The sequence below is a fragment of the Chanodichthys erythropterus genome, chromosome 6 (assembly GCF_024489055.1).
Source record: "Chanodichthys erythropterus isolate Z2021 chromosome 6, ASM2448905v1, whole genome shotgun sequence".
Taxonomy (NCBI): domain Eukaryota; kingdom Metazoa; phylum Chordata; class Actinopteri; order Cypriniformes; family Xenocyprididae; genus Chanodichthys; species Chanodichthys erythropterus.
Window position 1 is genome coordinate 7526447 of NC_090226.1, and position 22149 is coordinate 7548595.

General features: G+C 34.3%; 3 protein-coding genes across 5 annotated transcripts in view; all 3 read left to right on the top strand.

The window, feature by feature from the left end:
• lsg1 (large 60S subunit nuclear export GTPase 1) lies at nucleotides 1-7157 on the top strand. The gene is made up of 14 exons (XM_067387189.1): nucleotides 1-235; nucleotides 612-738; nucleotides 1684-1804; nucleotides 1917-2003; nucleotides 2093-2179; nucleotides 2253-2313; nucleotides 2399-2575; nucleotides 3401-3730; nucleotides 3823-3924; nucleotides 4509-4652; nucleotides 5140-5263; nucleotides 5368-5447; nucleotides 5553-5726; nucleotides 6364-7157. The coding sequence occupies exons 1-14, from the start codon at nucleotides 134-136 to the stop codon at nucleotides 6541-6543; spliced, it is 1896 nt and encodes a 631-aa protein (XP_067243290.1). The 5' UTR covers nucleotides 1-133; the 3' UTR covers nucleotides 6544-7157.
• A 357-nt stretch (nucleotides 7158-7514) lies between these two features.
• tmem44 (transmembrane protein 44) lies at nucleotides 7515-13995 on the top strand. 2 transcript variants are annotated; one of them, XM_067387190.1, is made up of 9 exons: nucleotides 7515-7690; nucleotides 7765-7894; nucleotides 9465-9555; nucleotides 9635-9795; nucleotides 9921-10007; nucleotides 10219-10389; nucleotides 11112-11333; nucleotides 11431-11574; nucleotides 13779-13995. In XM_067387190.1, the coding sequence occupies exons 1-9, from the start codon at nucleotides 7545-7547 to the stop codon at nucleotides 13965-13967; spliced, it is 1341 nt and encodes a 446-aa protein (XP_067243291.1). In that variant the 5' UTR covers nucleotides 7515-7544; the 3' UTR covers nucleotides 13968-13995. The 2 variants fall into 2 exon arrangements, with proteins under 2 accessions (XP_067243291.1, XP_067243292.1); XM_067387191.1 differs by lacking the exons at nucleotides 7515-7690; nucleotides 7765-7894 and adding an exon at nucleotides 7923-8000.
• A 6634-nt stretch (nucleotides 13996-20629) lies between these two features.
• The window catches only part of atp13a3 (ATPase 13A3), a 50509-nt gene continuing 48989 nt past the window's right edge, over nucleotides 20630-22149 (top strand). For both annotated transcript variants that reach the window (XM_067387936.1, XM_067387939.1), the window contains exon 1: nucleotides 20630-20776. The gene's annotated coding sequence lies outside the window, so the exon portion shown is untranslated. The remainder of the gene's footprint in view (nucleotides 20777-22149) is intronic.

Consider the following 22149-nt stretch of genomic DNA (forward strand, 5'->3'; position numbering starts at 1 on the left):
TAAACCATTCCGTGCGACTTCCTTCCTTTGCCATAACAAACATGTCACATGGGTGAAGTTCTGTCTATTCGCATATCCATGAACAGCTCGCGGACAAATTTTTATTGCTGTTTAACCGTGTAAAGTATCTAATATGGGGAAGAAGAAGACTCGTGGAGAAGGCTCAGGGTTGGGGAGAGCTTTAATAAAGGAGAGACTGAACGCAGGCCGTGGATACAGGAGAAATGACACATGGGTAGGAAAAAGTGTCGGATCATAAAAGCGTTTTTAAAAATATAGCATTAGCCTAGAATATTGTAGAGCTCTTTAAATATAGAAAAATGTATCAAATAATTGGAGAACCATGACTTATTATTTTGTCATTTTTTTATTAGAGAGTGATCGAAAAACGTACGATAAGAGTAACATAAGTGTAGAAACAAATATTTATTATTTTAAAGTGTTTTTTTTGTTGTTGTCATAAACCAAAAACATTTGGAGTACAAAATATCCTGTTGAAATAGAATGCCTTTGGCAAGAGGGAAACAGATGTTAACATGATTTAGTGGATGTAAATTAAGCCAGTTTTATTCAAGAAATCTGATGTTGAGTCATTGTTTTATGTCTTTTAGCTCCACACCAGCGAGCTGAATGATGGATATGACTGGGGTCGACTTAACCTACAGTCTGTCACAGAGCAGAGCTCTCTGGATGACTTTCTTGCCACAGCTGAACTCGCTGGAACTGAGTTTGTTGCAGGTAGGTGATATCTCTGGATCATTTATATTATTTCTAGGAACCGGGATTGTTATTGTTAACTAAAATTAAATATAAATATTAGATTAAAAATTTAGTCAACATGAAATCAAGTTTGACTACTTTTATTTATTTTTATTTTAATTCACGTGCCCTCATAATCTTTAATCAAAATAACTTCCCCTCCCTCTTGGAGTGACATCTCTTCTCTGATGACACGTTTACTGGCGCAAGGGCGGAGGAACCTGTCACTCACATGACATCACAGCAATAGCAAGCCACATCCTTCCAATCAATTCCAATTGGACAAAACCAAGTCCCGCCTTAGGTTTTCTTTTTGTTCGAGAAGCCGTTTCACTCAGATATACATCACAATAGGGAAGAAATATTATCATCAAGTTTGGTGACATGAAAAACAGTCTGTTATGCATCTTGATATTCCAAACTAGTATTTGCTATCATACTATTTTAATTAATTATGATAATCATAAACAAACTAGTTTGTGGCAAATTTCTGCACTTTGTTATTCTTCAAGTTATTTCCCTATAGCAGCTAACGGTCACTGTGATTTTGCCAAGTAAGACATGTTCCTGGATCAACGTACTTTGTTGATCCTGGAACATTCCTGTCCGAAAATTTAGTCTTAACCCTATTCCTACCCCTAAACCTAATCCTACCCATAACGTATCCCTAAAATCAGAGGGGAAAGATTGGTGTATAACATTGATGTAGAAGCACCTAACCCTGGTTGCAAGCCTAAACTTGACATAAACTGTAAACTTTTCCCTCAAATCTGATTGGTTGAAATGTTCCACAAAGATGTTGATCTTGGTGAAATCACATTCAGCAGCAGCTAACGAATCGGAAGTCTCGCACATTCAGAGAAAATAGCTTATGTAAAATAACCCTGCTAGCAACAGAATAATATATGTGTTATTGTTTTTCAGAGAAGATGAACATAAAATTTGTCCCAGCTGAAGCGAGGGCTGGCTTGCTTTCCGCCGAGGAGTCCAGACGTCTGAAGAAACTCCATGAGGACAACAAAGAGCTCTTACGAATCCCCCGAAGGTATGTTGTTGTGTAATTAAATGTGATTTTTTTTTTTATTTTTTTTTTTTTACCTGTATTAAAGTTCCACTGCTCTGTCATAGATACAGATTATTGTGTTCTGTCACTGCAGGCCCCCTTGGGACGAGAGCACAAGCCCTGAGGTTCTACAGCAGACCGAGAGGGACAGTTTCCTTACATGGAGAAGAGAATTGGCTCGGTGAATGTTTGATAAATTCAATCCAAAGACCAGCAAATTAAATTCACCAACAGGATAGTGTTTGTGAACAGATGTACTCTCTGTTTTAGGTTGGAAGAGGAACAGAAGTTGATTCTTACCCCTTTTGAGAGGAATCTTGATTTCTGGAGGCAACTCTGGAGAGTTATTGAGAGGAGGTTTGCCTTTTTTGTGCAATTGATATTTTATTTGATGATTTCTTAGAATACTAATATTTTGTTTAATCCTCAGTGATGTTGTGGTTCAAATCGTTGATGCCAGAAACCCGCTTCTCTTCCGCTGTCCAGATCTTGTAAGTAACAATGAGATATTGGCTCAAAATATTTACACTTGCTCTTCTTTTTTTTTAATCAAACTTAATTTTCTGTCTCCATCAGGAAAAATATGTAAAAGAGGTCTCTATACACAAAGTAAACATGCTTCTGCTGAACAAAGCTGACCTGCTCACTAGAGAACAGCGGCGAGCCTGGGCCCGATACTTCCAGAAAGAAGGGATCAGAGCGGTGTTCTGGTCTGCTTTAGCTGAGGCACAACGACTCGAGGCAGAGGAGAAGGTAAGATATATTGATAAGATATATAGATAAGATATGCAAGACGTGTGTGCGCACTACTGTTCAAAAGTTTAGGGGTCAGTAAATGTGTTTTTTAAAGAAGTTAATACTTTTATTCAGCATGGATGCATTAAATTGATATCAAGTGACAGTAAGAAATGTATAACGTTACAAAAAATAATATCTCAAATAATTGCTATTCTTTTTAACTTTTTAGAGATGAATTGGATAAAAGCATCTGCTAAATGAATGAATGTAAATGTTCTATTCTTCAAATTATTATGAAAAAGTACTGCATTTTCTATAAAAATATGAAGCAGCACGACTGCTTTCAACATTGATAATAATAATAATGTTTCTTAAGCACCAAATCAGCATATTATAATGATTTCTGAAGGATCATGTGAGCGATCATCATATGAAGTGATTGTGTCTCCTTAGAAAATTTGGACTAAACCACTCAATTCATATGGATTTAGTTTTACGATCTCTTTATGAACTTTCGGAAGCGTCAGAGTCAGTTGTGTAGCCGTCTATGGAGAGACAGAGAGTTCTCAGGTTTTATCCAAAATATCTTAAATTGTGTTCCGAAGATGAACGAAAGTCTTACGGATTTGGAACGCCATGAGGGTGAGTAATTAATGAAAGAATTTTCTTTTATGGATGAACTAACCCTTTAAAAAAATCTTATTGACCCCTAAACTTTTTAGGTCTAGGCCTTCCAAATGAATTCAGTTTTGAAGCGACTCATTCTTGTCAGTAGCATTATTTCTGTGATGAGAACTGAGTGTTCATTATTCTGATTCTCCTCAATGTTTGTTGGTTAAGGGAGAAGAGCTGATGGACCAAGAGGATCAGAGTGATACAGAACAGGAAGCGTCTTCCAAAAATGCCACAGATCGACATGAGGAAAATAGCACTTCACCAAATGAAGAGAAAGATGAGAGTGAACAAGATGAAGAAGGAAGAATCTGTATTGATGAGGCAGAATGGCAGACATGCTCTGAGGAATCAGGAGATGAAGATCATGCAGAGTCCACAGCGGCTTCATATTTCTACAACTCGAGCCGTTTGTTACGCAAAAATGAGCTGCTGGAAATGTTTAAGTCTGTGCATTCTGGGCCGACATGCAAAGATGGACAAATCACAGTTGGATTGGTGAGTTTAAACTACAGTTTTATAATATATCAAATTTATGTCACTGTCCATCAGAACTCATATTCATGTTTCCACTCTAAATTCTCATTAAGGTGGGATATCCTAATGTTGGAAAAAGTTCCACCATCAACACCATCCTGAGGAATAAGAAAGTCTCAGTTTCAGCTACACCTGGACACACAAAGCATTTTCAGGTGATTATTTTTTAATTAAAGAACAATTTACAATGGAGTTACTGGAAATGAAAGGGTTAGAACCTCCTGTCGTTCTAAAACTGTAAGACCTTTGTTCATCTTTGGAACACAAATTAAGATATTTTTGATGAAATCTGAGGGTTTCTGAACCACATTCATAACATTAAGGTTAGGGTTAGACTATTTTAATGATCTTTTAACGAACGTCTTTACTACCTTTCTGGGCCTTGAAAAGTGCAATGATGTTGCTGCCAATGTGTGATTCAGAAACCCTCAGATTTCATCAAAAGTTTTTTCATTTGTGTTCCAAAGATGAACTAAGGAATTACAGGTTTAGGACAGCATGAGGGTGAGTAATTAATGACAGAAATTTCATTTTTTGGATTCTTTTCCTAAATTACTCTTGGTGATTAACTAATTCCTTACACCACCAATTTTCAAGCTGTATACCAATAGCTGTCAACCAATCAGAATCAAGAATTTAGCAACTAGAAATGTAGAAACATGTATAAACATGTTTTAACTACAAGGCCAGTTTGTTCTTGGTTTTTTATTTTTTTATTCTTGGTGTGTCTGTGTTTCAGACTCTGTTTGTTGAACCTGGTCTCTGCCTGTGTGACTGTCCCGGACTGGTCATGCCATCTTTTGTGTCCACCAAAGCCGAGATGATTTGCTGCGGGATCCTACCCATCGATCAGATGAGAGATCATGTTCCAGCCATCTCTTTGATAACCTTTTTAAACAGCAATGATCATGACAATTGCATGACATGCTTGATGTTTTAAGTTTTGTAAATTTATATATATTTTTGGAAGAAGTCTCTTATGCTCACCAAGGCTAAATTTATTTGATGAAAAGTAGTGAAACATATATATATATATATATATATGTATATATATGTGAAATATTATTACAATTTAAAATAATTTAATATATTAAAAAATGTAATTTATCACTGTCATGCAAAACTTAATTTTCAGCATCATTACTCCAGTTTTCAGTGTCACATGATCCTTCAAAAATAATTCTAATATGCTGATTTGCTGCTGTTGTTGAAAGCAGATGTACTGCTTAATATGTTTGTGTAAAAAAAAACTTAGGATTATTTGATTAGAAAGTTTCAAAGAACAGCATTTATTTGTAATAGAAATCTTTTGTAGCATTATAACATCTGATAAAGTGGCAAAGTTTGGATGTTGCCCTTAACCTAAATACGTATGTCAGACTATCCCTCGAACTGTGCTGGAGGGGACCTACGGTATCAACATCATCAGACCGAGAGAAGACGAGGACCCTGATCGACCGCCTACCTATGAGGAGCTGCTCATGGCATATGGATGTCAGTTCACTTTGAATGTTCAAATTTAGGCATTTCACACCAATTGATTCATTTTTTAACTCTACTACAACTGTCACCAATCATAATCTATTTTCTTCATGCAGATATGAGAGGCTTCATGACAGCACATGGCCAGCCAGACCAGTCAAGATCAGCCCGTTACGTTTTGAAAGACTATGTCAGTGTAAGTGCCTCTTCATTTGCCACTACCAGCTCTGAATTTTATAGTTATGAATTGAGAATACTATTGAGAATGGTAGACGCTAACCTGTTTTCTGAATCTCTGTAGGGCAAACTCCTTTACTGCCATCCTCCACCCCACATCAACCCTAAAGACTTCCAGCCTCAGCACGAAAGGTTTGCAAAGCAGATAGCAGAGGCCGAACAGATTGCTAGCAATGCCGACAAACCATCAAAAGTCAAACGCATAGAGAACACAGTGGATAAAAGTTTCTTTCATCAAGTGAGATTCAACCCATGAAGGGATTTGTTTTGTGATAACTGTACATTACACAGCTATTTAAAGGGATAGTTCATCCAAAAATTTTCTCATAATTTACTCACCCTCAAACCATCCTAGGTGTATATGACATTCTCCTTTCAGCAAAACACAGTCGGAGTTATATTAAAAAATATTCTGGCCTTAATAAAGGCCTTCTGAAGTGAAGCGATGCGTTTTTGTAAGAAAAATATCCATATTCATAACTTTATAAATTAAAAAACAGTTATAAATATGGATATTTTTCTTACAAAAATGCATCGTTTCATTTCAGAAGGCCTTTATTAACCCCCTGGAAGCTGTATGGATTACTTTTAGGATGGATGGATGCACTTTTTTTTTTTGGCTTCAAAAAAAAAAAAAAAAGAAATTGTACCATTTAGTACCAAAAATTGTACCCAGTATAAAGCTTGGAAGAGCCAGGATATTTTTTAATATAACTCAGATTATGTTTGACTGAAAGAAGAAAGTCATATACACCTAGGATGGATTGAGGGTGTGTAAATTGTGAGATCATTTTCATTTTTAGGTGAACTAATCCTTAATATGAATATGAAATTTTGAAATTGAAATCACTCATATAATCTGTAATTTTTCATAGGAAAATGTGCGAGCTCTGACCAAGGGTGTGCAGATGGTGATGGGTTATAAGCCTGGAAATGGTCCTGTTGGGCCTGCAAATGCAAACACAGAACAGCAGGCCGGGAAACCCTGGAAAAAACACGGAAACCGGAACAAGAAGGAGAAAGTGAGAAGACTCACCAAACATCTGGATGCGTGATCCCTATTCTAATCAATCTGCAAGCACGACCACTGAAGATGCTTGGATTTAATACACTCTTTAATGCAAAGACTCTTGAATGAATCTTCAAATTTCATCATCATACCCTGAAGTGATTCACAAGTGCTGCTGGACATTTGGACATTCCTCTTTGTTTGAAATGTCATCATTCATAATAATAAAGAAATGATAACTATTTTATCAGTGTATGGGATGACAAGATTAATGGACTCGCAAACGCTAATAAGTGAAGCTCTCCTGATAATGTCATTAAAAGTAATATTGTTCATTACTAAAATTGCTGGTTTCGTTTTAGTGGAATTATATGGATGACTAGCAAAGCTGACAAGTTAGTGATGGTTTCTTAGTGTAATTTCTCTTAAATACATCATTAGGAGTGGGATTTGTAATTTTCTCCAAGCTATTTTAATAATAGGTATTGTGCAATTGTCTTTTGTAAATAACCTCTTAAAGGGTTAAATGTATCTTAATACATAAGGGAATTTGTATATTTTCGATGCTTAGATCTCTTGCAAATTATTCCATTCCTTCTAATCACATACTTGAAATTATTTCATGCAGTATATCAATGACAGGAAGTCATAAACTTATTATTGCAACAGCATATCACATTGCAGGATGTTTTTTTTTTTTTCCCAAGATTGCATATGGTAGCATATATAAGCTACATAAGTACAGCTTTAGCCTTTTAGGAATAATATAAACTGTACTTTTACGTATGTTAATGTAAATAGAGATTTGTGAGCCACTTCACAGGACAGGCTAGTTTGCTTTGTAACCTCAGCCAATCAGCTGGGTGAACGTAACAATACCTAATTAATATGTATGAGCAAAGCATGTGGGCGTTACCAAAAAGATACAGGTGCTGGTGCTTGACTACCAGCCAGACAGCTGGCAGCGAATGATAGAAGTTAAAAACACAATTTTGATTTTTTTCAGAGTTTCTTCTCCCTCAATAGGTGACAGTATAAAGGAAACATATGGATAAAAGTACATTCTTAGACACTGTCCACCGATGGAGCCCAGAGTTTGTTAAAGGTTGTCTTTCAACATATGAAGAACATATTTGCATCTCGGCTGCTCTTTACGTCTTGTCTGCTTTTATATTACTGGTTTCCTGTTCACTGTGAGTGTCGTGTGATTAACATAAGCCGACGTTTGTGAATGGACAAACTCTCATAATTTGTTTCTCCCTCTCAGTCTTCTTTATCACAGATGTAAAACGCGAAGCAACAGTTGGGGCGATGAAGCAGTCTGCGCCTTGTATTGTTTCGTGGGCAACTTGTGCAGCGCAGTGGGCGCTTTCCTTTCCAAACAGTTTGATTTTCTGGTGAGAAATTAGACACAAGTTCGCAGTTTATCATTACCTTATGAGCTCTTTGAATCAATGACGGTGAAACCACCCTACTTACAGTACCACCTACCGGCCGGAACAGGTACTGTTCAACAGCAGATTCGGATTTGATAACACTGCTTGAATGTGTTCACATAAGACCAAAATGCTTTTGGGGGTATGAAAGAAAATGCTTATGAAACTGGTATGAAACAGAAGAATGCAGACATCATCAGAATGAATTTAGATAACATTAATGAAATAGAGAGATTACTTACCCTCATGCCGTTCCACACCCATAAGACCTTGAATACAAATTAAGATATTTAGTTGAAATCCGTGAGGCCTCCATAGGGAGCAATGGACACTTCCTCTCTCAAGATCCATTAATGTACTAAAAACATATTTAAAATCGGTTCATGTGAGTACAGTGGTTCAATATTAATATTATAAAGCGACGAGAATATTTTTGGAGCGCAAAAAAAAAAAACTAAATAACGACTTATTTAGTGATGGCCGATTTCAAAACAATGCTTCAAGAAGCATCGGAACACAGTGAATCAGTTTGTCGAATCTGCTGCTCGGAGCGCCAAAGTCACGTGCTTTCAGCCGTTGGCGGTTTGACACGCGATCTGAATCATGATTCGACACACTCATTCATTTGTGCTCTGAATCTTCCTGAAGCATTGTTTTGAAATCGGCCATCACTAAATAAGTCGTTATTTTGTTTTATTTTTTTGGAGCTCCAAAAATATTCTCGTCGCTTTATAATATTAGTATTGAACCACTGTACTCGCATGAACCGATTTAAATATATTTTAGTACCTTTATGGATCTAGAGAAAGGAATTGTCCATTGCTCCCTATGGAGGCCTCACGGAGCTATCGGATTTCAACTAAATATCTTAATTTGTGTTCTGAAGATTAACAAAGGTCTTACGAGTGTGGAACGGCATGAGGGTGAGTAATGACAGAATTTTCATTTTTGGGTGAACTAACCCTTTAAATGTGCTTTTAATATACTATCTCTGTATTTAAATGTATTTAGCTACTACTTGTAGTACACTATGGGTTCAAATCTACTATAAGTGGTATCTAAATACATTTTTTAAATACAGAGATAGTATATTAAAAGCACATTTTAGTTCATATTTCATACTGTCTCAAAATAGCACAGTTGAGTACACTTAGATGTTCTTAAGATGATCTTAAGAAGTACTAAAGAAGACATTTTAGTATGTTAAGTACAAAATTAGTGCACGAAAATAAAGTATATCATATAAGTGTACTTTTTTTTTTCTTCATCTGGGTAGTCAGTGACATAGCAGGGTCTACCGAAACATAATGTCAAGTCACACCAAAAAAAATGATTTGTAAAATACAGAAGACAGAAGTTTGAACATGACCAGAGTAAATTTGAGCATTACAGCCAATAAGAAGAATTGTTAAACCATTTCATCCCATTATACGCCACAACATTTACCATACTACAAGTAAGCAATGCTAACAGTCTGCTCTTATAAACAGCCCATTGAATGAAAGTCACATGTTCTGTGCATCTGTTGCAGATTTCTATGGCTTCATATATGGCAATTTTGGATGTTATTCATTTCCTGTCAATCTCCTTCTCCATTTATTTATGGTATAAGTCAAAAATGGGTAAGGGATAAATATTATATATCTCTCATTGGTATAATTGTACTGTCACAATAAATGGTGTATCATTTGGTCTCTCAAGGAAAGAAAATGAGAATGATTTCCAGGAGGAGGCGGCAGAATTTTCTAGCCGTGTGTCTGCTGTTTGTAATGGGCGGCAGTGTTTACCTGGGTTTACCAGTTCATTCGAGTGCAAAAAGACTATCTCCAACCATGAGGAGGCTACTTGGCATCTTCCTCAATGTAAGTAAAGTCATTCACAAAAAAGAGAGTATATGGAGCCAACCTATATGTAAACTTATGCAAAATCTCTTGCTTAAAACTGACTTATCAGTATTTTGCATATGGCATGTGTCTTTTGGGAACAGGACCATACTGAGAACCTTGGTTACGTTCTGGGTCTTCTGTCCTTCACAATATGCTGGACTGCCAAGTTTCCCTTCGTCCTGAAAGCTGTGGGTGGCATTTTTTGATTTAAATGATTATTTTTAGCTCCACATTCCAACACAATCATGTCTGTTCTCTTGTTTGGCATAATAAAATAGTTATGCACAAATTTCAACAGAAAATTAAATTAAAGAATACTGTTGCAAACCACTGTTGCATGCAATGCATACCCGAGTCCTCATTGCACTTTGTGTAAACCGTGACATTTGTCTTTTTCAGAATAGAGGAGAGCAGGGTTCTGCTGTGCAAGTGTCCTCTAGAGTTCTGTCTTCTGTTTCTGGAGCTCTGTACGGCTCTGCCATTCTTCTCTACGACACAGAGCTAAAATCAGTTATCAAAGCAATGCCATGGATACTCTCTGCTCTCAGCTGTGCTGTTCTGGATCTTTCTGTATCCTTTGACACATGCTGTGAGTGACTGAATGTCTTCATTATTGGAAAGTCTGGATTTAAATGTTTTGCTGTGCAATTAAAGTGCCCCAGTTATCGCCTTTCATGTAGTGTGTAATATAGCTATTTGTGAATGTAAGCGGTCTGCAAAGATCAAAGTGCATGACTCCTAAAAGAAGGAACTGATTCTGAATTTCCTGAAATGAAACGGCCATACTACCTGCTCAAACCTACACAGGTTTGTAACAAATTTGCATAATGCCAGCCAATGGTCTTCATTGGCTACCCACGAACAATGCATAATTTGACCCGCCCTTAAACAATGAAGTTGTAGCTGAAAAGGATGAGAACTCGAATTGATACGGTAAAATCTGACGCCATCTTTACTGTTTATTTCACTGTGTATCCAACCAATCACAACAGACTGGGTCATATGACCAATCAGAGCAGAGTAGGCTCTCAGTAAAGAGGGGTTTAGAGAGGCCAAATCCTTTACCAAACTGTTTCAGACACTGTGAGAAAACATCTGATGCTGCAGTGTATATACTGAGTTTTTTTTTTTTTTTTTTTTTTTTTTTACCTTTGATGGATGTAAAACCTTTTGTAGACCTCTAAAACAAAATTAGGATCTTAAATAGGAGTGCTTTTAAGTGTTTGTGGAAATTTTAGACATGTTAAATAATGTACACGTTCTCTATCCACTCTTTAACTTTGATCTTTCAGATTGTGGTCATCGCCTGTTTCAGATCCAGCCATAAACGCCCTTCTGTCCGGTCTTTAGACTCGGATACTGAATCTTTATTAGGTGACTCTTCTGTCAAAGGTCAGCTGTACAACAACAATGTTGAATGCTACAGGAAGAAGCACCTCTCAGCAAGAGGCATCTCTCCCAAAGGGACTGACATGGGACTCTATATGGATGTCAACATACAGCCAATGAGGAAGGTTTGCACTTTTTTCATTTTGGTAAAGTGGTTATATGGTGTTTTGAACAGTATGTTAATGATTTAACTATCAAATTGATGACTGATGCCTCTTCCAGGTTTGTTTAAAGGAGGTGACCATCTCACGGGACGGTTCATCAGAGAGTCTTCCTCTGAAGAGGACTGTCAGGGTGGTGCGGGTTGATGAACAGTGTTCATCTGGTACCTCTACTGATTCATCCTCTATCGGCTCGGAACTAGAGGTTAGAACCACATTCTTTTGTCTTTTCAGATGTGTGTCCATTTTTTCCCATTTTTTTTAAATTTTAATTTCAATCAAACACAAACCATGGAGGAATAACTAGCATACCTCTATTGAACATGCAGTGTAGTAGATGGAGGCTGCAGTACTGCTCTCTGTGGGTAGATGGTAGCAAAGAAGGTGGTTTTAAAAGCAGAAAGGTAATTTGAAACAAATCACATGTAAAATGTGAGAAAAAAAATGCTTTTTTGAGTTTTGAAAGTCTTTCAAAAGGATTTACCTACAGTCTTTATTTAACATACTGCTTGCACACTTGTCTCTATACTATGATCACTCAATATAACATCTAAATATAAATTGTACCTGTAACAGTATTGCTGAAAATGTTGTTGTGTTGCGGTCTGGTAATTTTTTGGCTCTCTAAATGGCTTTTGGGAATGCCAAGTGATTGAGGATGTCATTTAATCTAAAACAAAGGCAAATCGCCCTGGACAAAAACAATTGAACTTTGTTTTATTCACTAAACAGGAAAAAGCTAAGCATGTGAACCTCCTCAGACACAGTGTGTGATAAAGGAGAGCCCAGAGTTCAGACCATGACATCTTTCTTGATGTCAAGAGCAGTCTTCAGGAGATAAATGTATAATTTCCGACAGTTTAATGTAAATTAAATGTTAAATGTTAAATTAATGTTTAATTTTTGAGCCACTAGCATCAGTCACCATCAGGTGGAATTGTAACATAATAAGTTGTATAAAGATGCATAACTAGCTGTGAGAGTTGAATAAAATAATTAAACAGATCTACAAAGAATCTGAATGAGAAAAGATTGGCTTATGGACATATTTGGTTACAAAATGACAAATCAAAATGTGAGATTCTTGCGATTCCATTCTGTTTAGTCACTTACTGTAAGCAGCAGTGAAAGAGAAAGCTGGGCTTGGTGTTCCAGAAGTTCATGTTGTTGCTTGATTGTTCTGCTGTTAAAGATCTATAATAAAGGAACAGGGCAGGACCTTTCTGCATCGGAAGTGGTACAAAATGCTTGTTCAGTCTACAGGAGATTTGGCCCGCGACTCTGCTATTTTAAGAGCGGGTCTGTCGCCCGCCCGATGCATGGAGAACAGTGGACAGGCTGAGGGGTTTTCTAAACCCTGTTCTATGAGGAGGGGTTGTTTGTGTCTGAGCGTATGAGTAACTAAACACTCCTGTGTGGCTATTCATGCCTTAAACGAATAGTTTAGCCCAAAAGAAAAATTGTCATTTATTCACCCATATCTCGTTCCATACACATGAGCTGGTTTCTTCTGCGTAACACAAAAGTATATTTTATTTTTATTTATATAAATGTATTCATTTAATGCATTTATTTATTTAATGAATTTCTTTATTAAATTTAACCTTTTTTTTTTTTTAATTAAATGAACTCTTCATTAAATGCTTTTTTATTTTTTTTAAATGCATTTATTTTATATGAATTATTCGTTAACTATTTATTAAATTAAATGATTATTCATCAAATATATTTATTTATTAAAAATGAATTTTTTTTTTTTTGGTTCTTTTTTGTTTGCTTGAAAGCTTTATCACTGTAATGGAAGCTTGTTTCCGCCACAGAATAAAACAATTTAAAAGATAATTGCAACTTTCTCACAATTCTCACCATTTTCCTCACAATTGCAGGTTTACATCTCTTTACATATAAATTCGCAATTGACTTTCTCGCAATTCTGACTTTTCTCGAAATTGTGAGTTTATATCTCGCAATTTACCGTTCTTAATTTACATCATCAAATAAACATGAGTGAACCACATTTCAACCACAGAAAGATGTCAGTACACATAATTTTTCAAGTTCAAGTCCACCAACGTTAATCTACTAACTCCCCTGACTGCTTTTTTGGACAAAATGGCGGATTCTGCGTTATGACTGGTTAGATCGCCTGTCAATCAAACTCCCTGCCAAGGGTCAATTCTGAAGAATTGTGAATTTTCTCAGAATTGTGAGACACAAACTCACAACTGCGAGCTTATATATCGCAATTTTGACTTTATAACTCCCAATTGCAAGTTAATATCACACAATTCTGAGAAAAAAGTCAGAATTGCGAGATGTAAACTTTTGTGCCGTTACTCTAATATTTATTATTTCTTATCATTCTAATTCTTTTTAAAACCATCTACATTTTTTCTTTGATTTATGCAGTGGGACTTTGAAGAAGCAAAAACACAATGGATCCCGGCAGAGGAAGCTCCTGAAGATCTGCAGAAAGCAGATGCGTTCCCTCTCCAGGAGTGGCCAGTGGCTTCAATTTCGGAGTCAACCGGCAGACCTGGCTCTCGTATTTGCTTCTGCAACCGCGCGCAGCTAGTGGAGAAGTTGACATCCAAATAATTAGAACACTGAACCCGGTGCCACTGAGTTGAATGATCATGCATTAATTATATAACATTATTTGATTGTAAGTTTAATAAAGCAGTGTGAAACTGGATGTCATGTTCATATACAGTGTAAAGCCTTCGTTTACATCACCAACAAGGCTTTTATGGAACACTTTTGATCGGGCACATTTGAGTTTACTTGAAAAGCAAAGGAGAAGACAATGTCTCTCAAACCTCAGAGCTGTTCTGACTAGCTTTAGAAGGCTGATCTACCCTTGTATATTTCCCTCATGGCAGCTAAGGCTCTTGGCACTTCCGTCATTCAAGCTGATGGCTTTTTCCATTGTCGTTCCCTTTCCTCTCCAGAGCCATGTCGCTGATTAATGGGATGGCTCTGAAAACTTTATCAGACCTGTCATTTGCATAGATGATACAGAACACTGACAAATGAAGGGAGGTGTCACATTGACTGCCCTAATAAAAACAATATCACCGTTTTGCAGGCTCGCCAGGTCGGGAGGTCACTTCCTTTATTTTGATAGCTTCTGCCGGTTTATTTGAGCTGGACTGGACAAGGCCCAGCAGCCCAAGATAAGGCGTAGACGAGACGGTGAGTGTTTTCAGCATCCCCGCTGGTCACCAGACTTGGCCTGCCTTGGCTTGTGACTTTGCCTCCCATGCTCTTTGTATCTCGGTCAGTCGGGTTTAACAGATGGGTATTCATTAGACTTCCTCAAAGCATGATAGCAAGACAATGTGTTGATTAGAGTATGTCAAGCAGATGAGGATATTTCTTGTTCTGGTGGCATTGAGTTGGGGATGTGAATAACGTGTAGGCCCACACGGAATCTGCGGAACTCTACGCATTCTGTGTCTCTTGCATATTTGTTCATTTAATATTTTGGGTTCTGACGAGAATTTCTATAGAGACTGCTGTGTGTCCTGGCTGTTAGTGTCAACTTTCTCATCTTACTTTTCCTTGCTGACTAAATTAAATTAATACAAACAATTAGGTTAATTTATTTATACTTCCAGCTACTGTTAAGAGTATAGTAATCTTTTACCATGCTTAAATACATTCTACTGAATTCTGAAGATTCATGCTGAAAATTTTGCAGATTTGTCAGAGGCCTGTTAATGTGACAAATTAAAGGGATAGTTTGTCCAAAAATATAAATTCTTCATTTATCATCATGTCAACCTGTATGTCTTTGGTCTGTGGAGCACAAAGGAAGATATTTTGAAAAATGTCTTGTTCTTTGTCCATAGAATGAAAGTCAATAGAGTCTAATGTTGTTTGGGTCCCACTGAAAAAAAAAAAAAAAAAAAAAATCTCCTTTTGGAACCAGTGCTTTTTAGTATTTTATATGTATTTTTTATATATTATATTATATTATATTATATATTATTTTTATATATATATATATATATATTAAAAATATTATTTTTCAGATTTAAAATTTGCTTTTATTTTTATACTTGTTGTTTTAATTTTAGTTCAATATTTAGTAATTTTATGTTTTTTTTGTTGTTGTTGTTGTTGTTTTTTTTTTTGTTGTTTTTTTTTTACGGAAGAGTTAGGGCCAAGCAATAAAAAAAAAAAAAAACTATCTTGAGATTAAAGTTGTTAAATTTCGAGAAAAAAGTCTAGATAAAATGTTGAGAATAAAGTCATATAATTTAACGACTTTTTTCTCGTAATTTAGAAAACAAATTTGTAATTTAACGAATTTGTTCTCGTAATTTACTTTTTTCTCAATTTAATGAGTTCATTCTCAACATATTCTCAACTTTTTTTCTTGAAATTTAACATTTTTCTCATAATTTAACAAATTTGTTCTCGTAATTTAATGACTTTTCTCATAATTTAATGAGTTCATTCTCAACATATTATCTCAACTTTTTTTCTTGAAATTTAACATTTTTCTCAATTTAACAAATTTGTTCTCGTAATTTAATGAGTTTATTCTCAATTTTATCTCTACTTTTAACTGCATTTTTTTTCTCAATTTAACAAATTTGTTCTTGTAATTTAACAACTTTAATCTCAAAATGGTTTTATTTTTTGATTATTTCTTAGCCCTAATCCTCTTCCGTAAATATTACAAGTTAGGTTTAATTAATTTTTATTTCCATTTTAGTTGTTATTTCTAGTTAGTAATTTTAGTGCTTCAACTTAAACTTAGTTCAGTTTTCCAACATTTCCAATTTTTTGTGTTTTTCATCTATATTTTATTTGATTTCGATTTTAAAAAATATTTTTATTTTTACTCGTTTAAGTTTTTATTGTTTTAGTTAACTATAATAACCCTGTTTGGAGTGCCATAAAGGTGAAATATGTATGTAAAAGAATTAGAAGAATCCACCCCACAACTATAACAACAATGACACAGAGAAACAATATTGTTGGATTTACTTTCAGAACGATTTTTTCTTTCCAGCTGATGAATGCTAAAAACACTGACAGCCAGTCAGAATCCATCCTGCTTTAAAGGTGCAGATCCTGGGTGGAGTAACTTCCTGTTGACGTTCGAAGTGTTGTCAAACAAAACAGAGGCTAGCTAGACCTTTAAAGAGCTCAAGCATTTAAAGGGTTAGTTCACCCAAAAATGAAATTTCTGTCATTACTCGCCCTCATGTCTCTCCAAACTCGTAAGACCTTCACTCATCTTTGGAACACAAATTAACATATTTTTGATGAAATCCGTGAGCTGCCTCCGATGGACTGAAACACAAGTCACTTTCAAGGCCCAGAAAGGTAGTAAAGACACTTAAAATAGTCCATGTGACCACAATGGTTCAACCAAAATTATCTTTGAATATTCTAATGACCTAATTCTATTTGGGGGGAAAAAAAGCTCAATTTTGTTCTCTCAATCTTTGTTTTATCCACTTTTTTTCTTTAGGTTCTTTGCATGACAATCCTGGTTTCAGTTTGCTCTTTGACACAGATGTGGACTCAGACAATGCTGAGCCATCATTTCACGGAGCATCTGACGTAACATGCCGTGGGTGATGCGCCTCTCTGATGTCACTGAACTCTGGCTGGGCGTTAGTGAGCGGCCTGTCTATAAGGGGCCTGAGTTTGTAGTTAATCCTCCACCCCCCTTGAACTTGCAGAAATGAAAGCAAACTGCCCGCTTTGTTTAAATAGGTGGAATTCTGTTTGCACATCTGACTCGAAGCATGGATTAGAACGTCTGAAGCTGCAGTTGTGCGCGAGGACTCTTGTTTGTCTTTTGGATTGGCATGTACGTCATCTTGGACTCACTACACTCTTAAAAATAAAGGCTCTGAAAGGGGGTTTTAGCAGCAATGCCATAGAAGAACCTTTTGTGAAAATTTTTTTTTTTTTTTTTTCTTTGTGTGAATACATTTTTAATAATTTAAAGAAACTTGGAAAGCTTCCATGTATGTTAAAGGTTCTTCATGGAACCGTCATGCCAATTAAAAAGCTTTATTTGTAAAGGCCCGTTCACACCAAGAACGATAACTATAACAATATAGTTCTAAAAAAATCATTCTGAATATAAAACAATTCCCACCACAACTATAGCGATAATAGCACAGAAAAACGCTATCATTGGAATCACTGCAGAATGATTTTTTTTCCAGCTGATGAACGATAAAAACATTGACAGCCAATCAGAATCCATCCTGCTTGAAAGAGCTAGATTATTTAAAGCGGCAGATGACAAAATTGCAGCAGCGTGTGCTTAGAATAAACAACTATATTGTTCGCTGGTGTGGACATTAATATAGTAATTGTTGTTGGTGTGAACGGGCCTTTAGAGTGTATGAGGTGGCTTGAGTCCAAATTTAAATGTAGGAATTTCTGATACTCCATTTCTGCTTTTTTTTTTTTTTTTTTAAGAAGACAATCTGAACGTGTCATGATGCTGCATGTTCATCCGTTTCCTGTGTGGTTTTGAATGGATAGTTTCTGTTTTAAGGCTTGTGGTTTTTTCACCATCTACAAACGCCCAATCTTCAACATCAGGTCTGAAATGTATTGAACTTGGAGCTAATCAGATGTACAATGCTTGGTGAGATTCATTTATTCAGTCACTTAGACTATAATAAGAGGCTGTCACATCACTTCCTCTTAATGTAAATTATAAAAGAGCAGTTGGACTTTTTAAAACTGCAGGTCTGAAAGGTTATTGACCTTTGAACGGACAAATAGCTAGACAACTCATTGTTATGTAATACAGCTCAACTCAGTAAAACACAGCTTATATCATTACATAAGTTTTTCTCTGCTCACCACCTGCACTTATCAAATGTTTTTATCATATAATATTTATTTTAAAGTAGATAGTGTAACTATAGTTAGTCAGTTAGGCTAGGGAGTAATGATGAATGCATGGAAAAGGAAAAGGCCATACACCTCCTTAAATGTTGCTATCTGAATATAATAAAGGCCTATCACTGTTTATCAGTATGTATGGTGTGTTAATGCAGTATAGCATATATGATTAGATAAATTGTTAGGGGAGAGGGTCACTCTCTCTCTCTCTCTCTCTCTCTCTCTCTCTCTCTCTCTCTCTCTCTCTCTCTCTCTCTTTCTCTCTCTTGGCATCAATAAGGATTAGCTCAGGGCAGCCACATAGCTCTATGATGATGTCATATCCTGTATAAGAACCCGCCAGAGATTCTTGCAACATTCACTTTGCTTTCAAATCAACTTTCAAACAAACAGTTCAGCATATTGCGAACAAAAAAAAAAAAGTATTTTTTTTTTTTTTCAAATTATTGAAAAACAAAATCCATATGCATCTTCTCACATCATCCCACCACTTTAAAGATAATCTTTATAATCATAATATAATAGAAGAGACTGGGGCAAGTTGTCACATGATTTAATATTTCTCAGAATAATTTTATATTTGAAAGTCAATTTTTGCAATAAAATGAAAATAAATTAGCATTAAAGTATTAAAAAGTTAAAGTATAAGCACCCCAAATACCCCTACATTTAAACAATAAAACAGTTATGAAAGAAAAAATGTAAAAGATAACGTATAAAAAATATAAAAATCATTGTTAATGCCAATAATATTGTGATTAATACATTATATAAATGTATAAAATAAATATATTTAACAACATAATAGACTTTTTAGTAAGTTGATTTTACTAAAATAATTATATTTATTAATATATTTTTACAATTATGTTTGAATACTACATGAATATTTATCATAATTGTAATTAAATCTTTATAATGTTTCTCACAATATTTTTGTTTTTATATATATATATATATATATATATATATATATATATATATATATATATATATATATATATATATATATATATATATTAGATTAGATTATTTTATTAAAATACATATATATATATATATATATATAAATACAGTACAGTCCAAAAGTTTGTAACCACTAAGATTTTTAATTTTTTTAAAAGAAGTTTCTTCTGCTCGCCAAGGATACATTTATTTAATTAAAAATACAGTAAAAAACAGTAATATTGTGAAATATTATTACAATTTAAAATAACTGTGTACTATTTAAATATATTTGACAAAGTAATTTATTCCTGTGGTGCAAAGCTGAATTTTCATCATCGTTACTCCACTGTACTAATATATATATATATATGTGTGTGTGTGTGTGTGTGTGTGTATTATATATACATAAAATAAATAAATAAATATATATATATATATATATATATATATATATATATATATATATATATATATATATATATATATATTGTGACAGAAACATTAATATATAATAATTGTAATTAAATATTACTAATGTTTCTCTCACAATATTATATATATATATATAATGTATATATGTGTGTGTATATATTATATATATACATAAAATAAATAAATAAATATATATATATATATATATATATATATATATATATATTGTGACAGAAACATAAATATATAATAATTGTAATTAAATATTACTGATGTTTCTCTCACAATATTATATATATATATATATATATATAATGTATATATATATATATATATATATATATATATATATATATATATATATATATTGTGACAGAAACATTAATATATAATAATTGTAATTAAATATTACTGATGTTTCTCTCACAATATTATATATATATATATATATATATATATATATATATATATATATATATATATATATATATATATATTGTGACAGAAACATTAATATATAATAATTGTAATTAAATATTACTAATGTTTCTCTCACAATATTATATATATATATATATATATATATATATATAATGTATATATGTGTGTGTATATATTATATATATATATATATATATATATATATTGTGACAGAAACATTAATATATAATAATTGTAATTAAATATTACTGATGTTTCTCTCAAAATATTATATATATATATATATATATATATATATATATATATATATATATATATATAATGTATATATGTGTGTGTATATATTATATATATACATAAAATAAATAAATATATATATATATATATATATATATATATATATATATATATATATATATATATATATATATATGATTCTTTAAATAATTGGAGCCACACCATTTCATAGAGTCTTTGGCCCACCTGACGCAGTCTGTTCCACGGTGACCTCACATCCTCTGCATCACTTCCTGTACATGCTGAGAGGCAGATCTGGAGAGTCAGGCACATTTACACATACTCATCTGCTCTGCTGACAGCAGTACACACGAGCTGGGTCCCGCGTCTCTTTGTCCGCGATCATAGCGCTCTCATCATGACTCTAAGGTGATCCTCATTCCCGGTGGTTCTGGGTGAGTGCGATTTAAAACGCACACATACACACACGACGCGCGCGCTCACTCGCACACACAAACACATGCACGGATCTCTTCATTGATGTGTCAGTATGAAGTCATGGCTGCCTGTATTCTTTCTTCCTCGTGTGTCTTCGAACAGTTTATGGGTTTTATTTCATTGTTAAATGAGTGGAAATGAACTAGATCGTATTTATTTCGCTGTAGTGATTAATATATTGATTTAGATGGATGCGAGTAGTCGTTAACGCTGTTGTGATCTGTAGTGGAGAATGTGTCCTTTGAATTTGACTACGTTTTAGGGGATTCATCGAGCGGCGTGATTTAAAGGGATAGTTCACCGAAAAATTAATCACCAATCATTTACTCAGCCATGTTCTCAAAAATCTGTATGTCATTGTTCTTTCTTCAAATGAACATAAACGGAGATGTTAGGCACAATGTGAGGGACTGACAGCCTCAGTCACCCTTCACTTTAATTGCATCGTTTTTCCCGAACGGTACGATGATGAAAGTGAATGGTGACAAAAATGGCATTCTGACATCCTCTTTTGTGAGTCATACAAATAAAAAAAAAAAAATTAATTTTGTGTAAATTATTCAAGTAATACAATTCACGTTAAATTTGTGCTTCATTAAACAGAGCAATAGAGATTTTGTGTTGGCTAAGCTGAATTGTGGTTGTCACTTTCGTATGAGCTATTTGGTTTGAGCACCAAATCAGCAAGATTTCTGGAGGATCATGTGACACTGAAGACTGAAGTAATGATACTGAAAATTCAGCTTTTACATCACAGGATTAAATGACAGTTTAAAAGTATATTAAAATAGAAAATCGATTTAAATTGTAGTAATATTTAACAATATTACTGTTTTTACTGTGTTTTATTAATTAAATAAATGCAGCTTTGGTGAGCATAGCAAAAAAACATTAAAAAATCTTACCAAACCCGAACTGTTGAATGGTAGTGTTTGTATATAAATTAACCTTAAAATTTAATGTCAGGAACTTTGCTTTCTTGAGCTGCACTGTTGATGTTTCTGCATAGTTGATGTTTTGCATCTGCATTTTAATCATTATAAGTTTTAACTTTTGCATTTGTAGTTTTTGTACCTTGGCTCAAAGGGCAGTTGTGTCATCACCATTTACCAGAGACTTCTTAGGATGTCCTGATTGGCTAACTTCAATAGTGACCCACTTTGGCCCCCTCTGTATCTTTTATTATTAAGATCTGTTTCAGGTGATCTGATCACAAGTGGCCAGCTGAGACAAACTGCAATTTACTCCTGTTATTAACATGCATCTCAATACCAGGGTTTTTCCTACATTGAAAATATTTTGGCGGCCACCAAAACGATTCTTTGTTCCT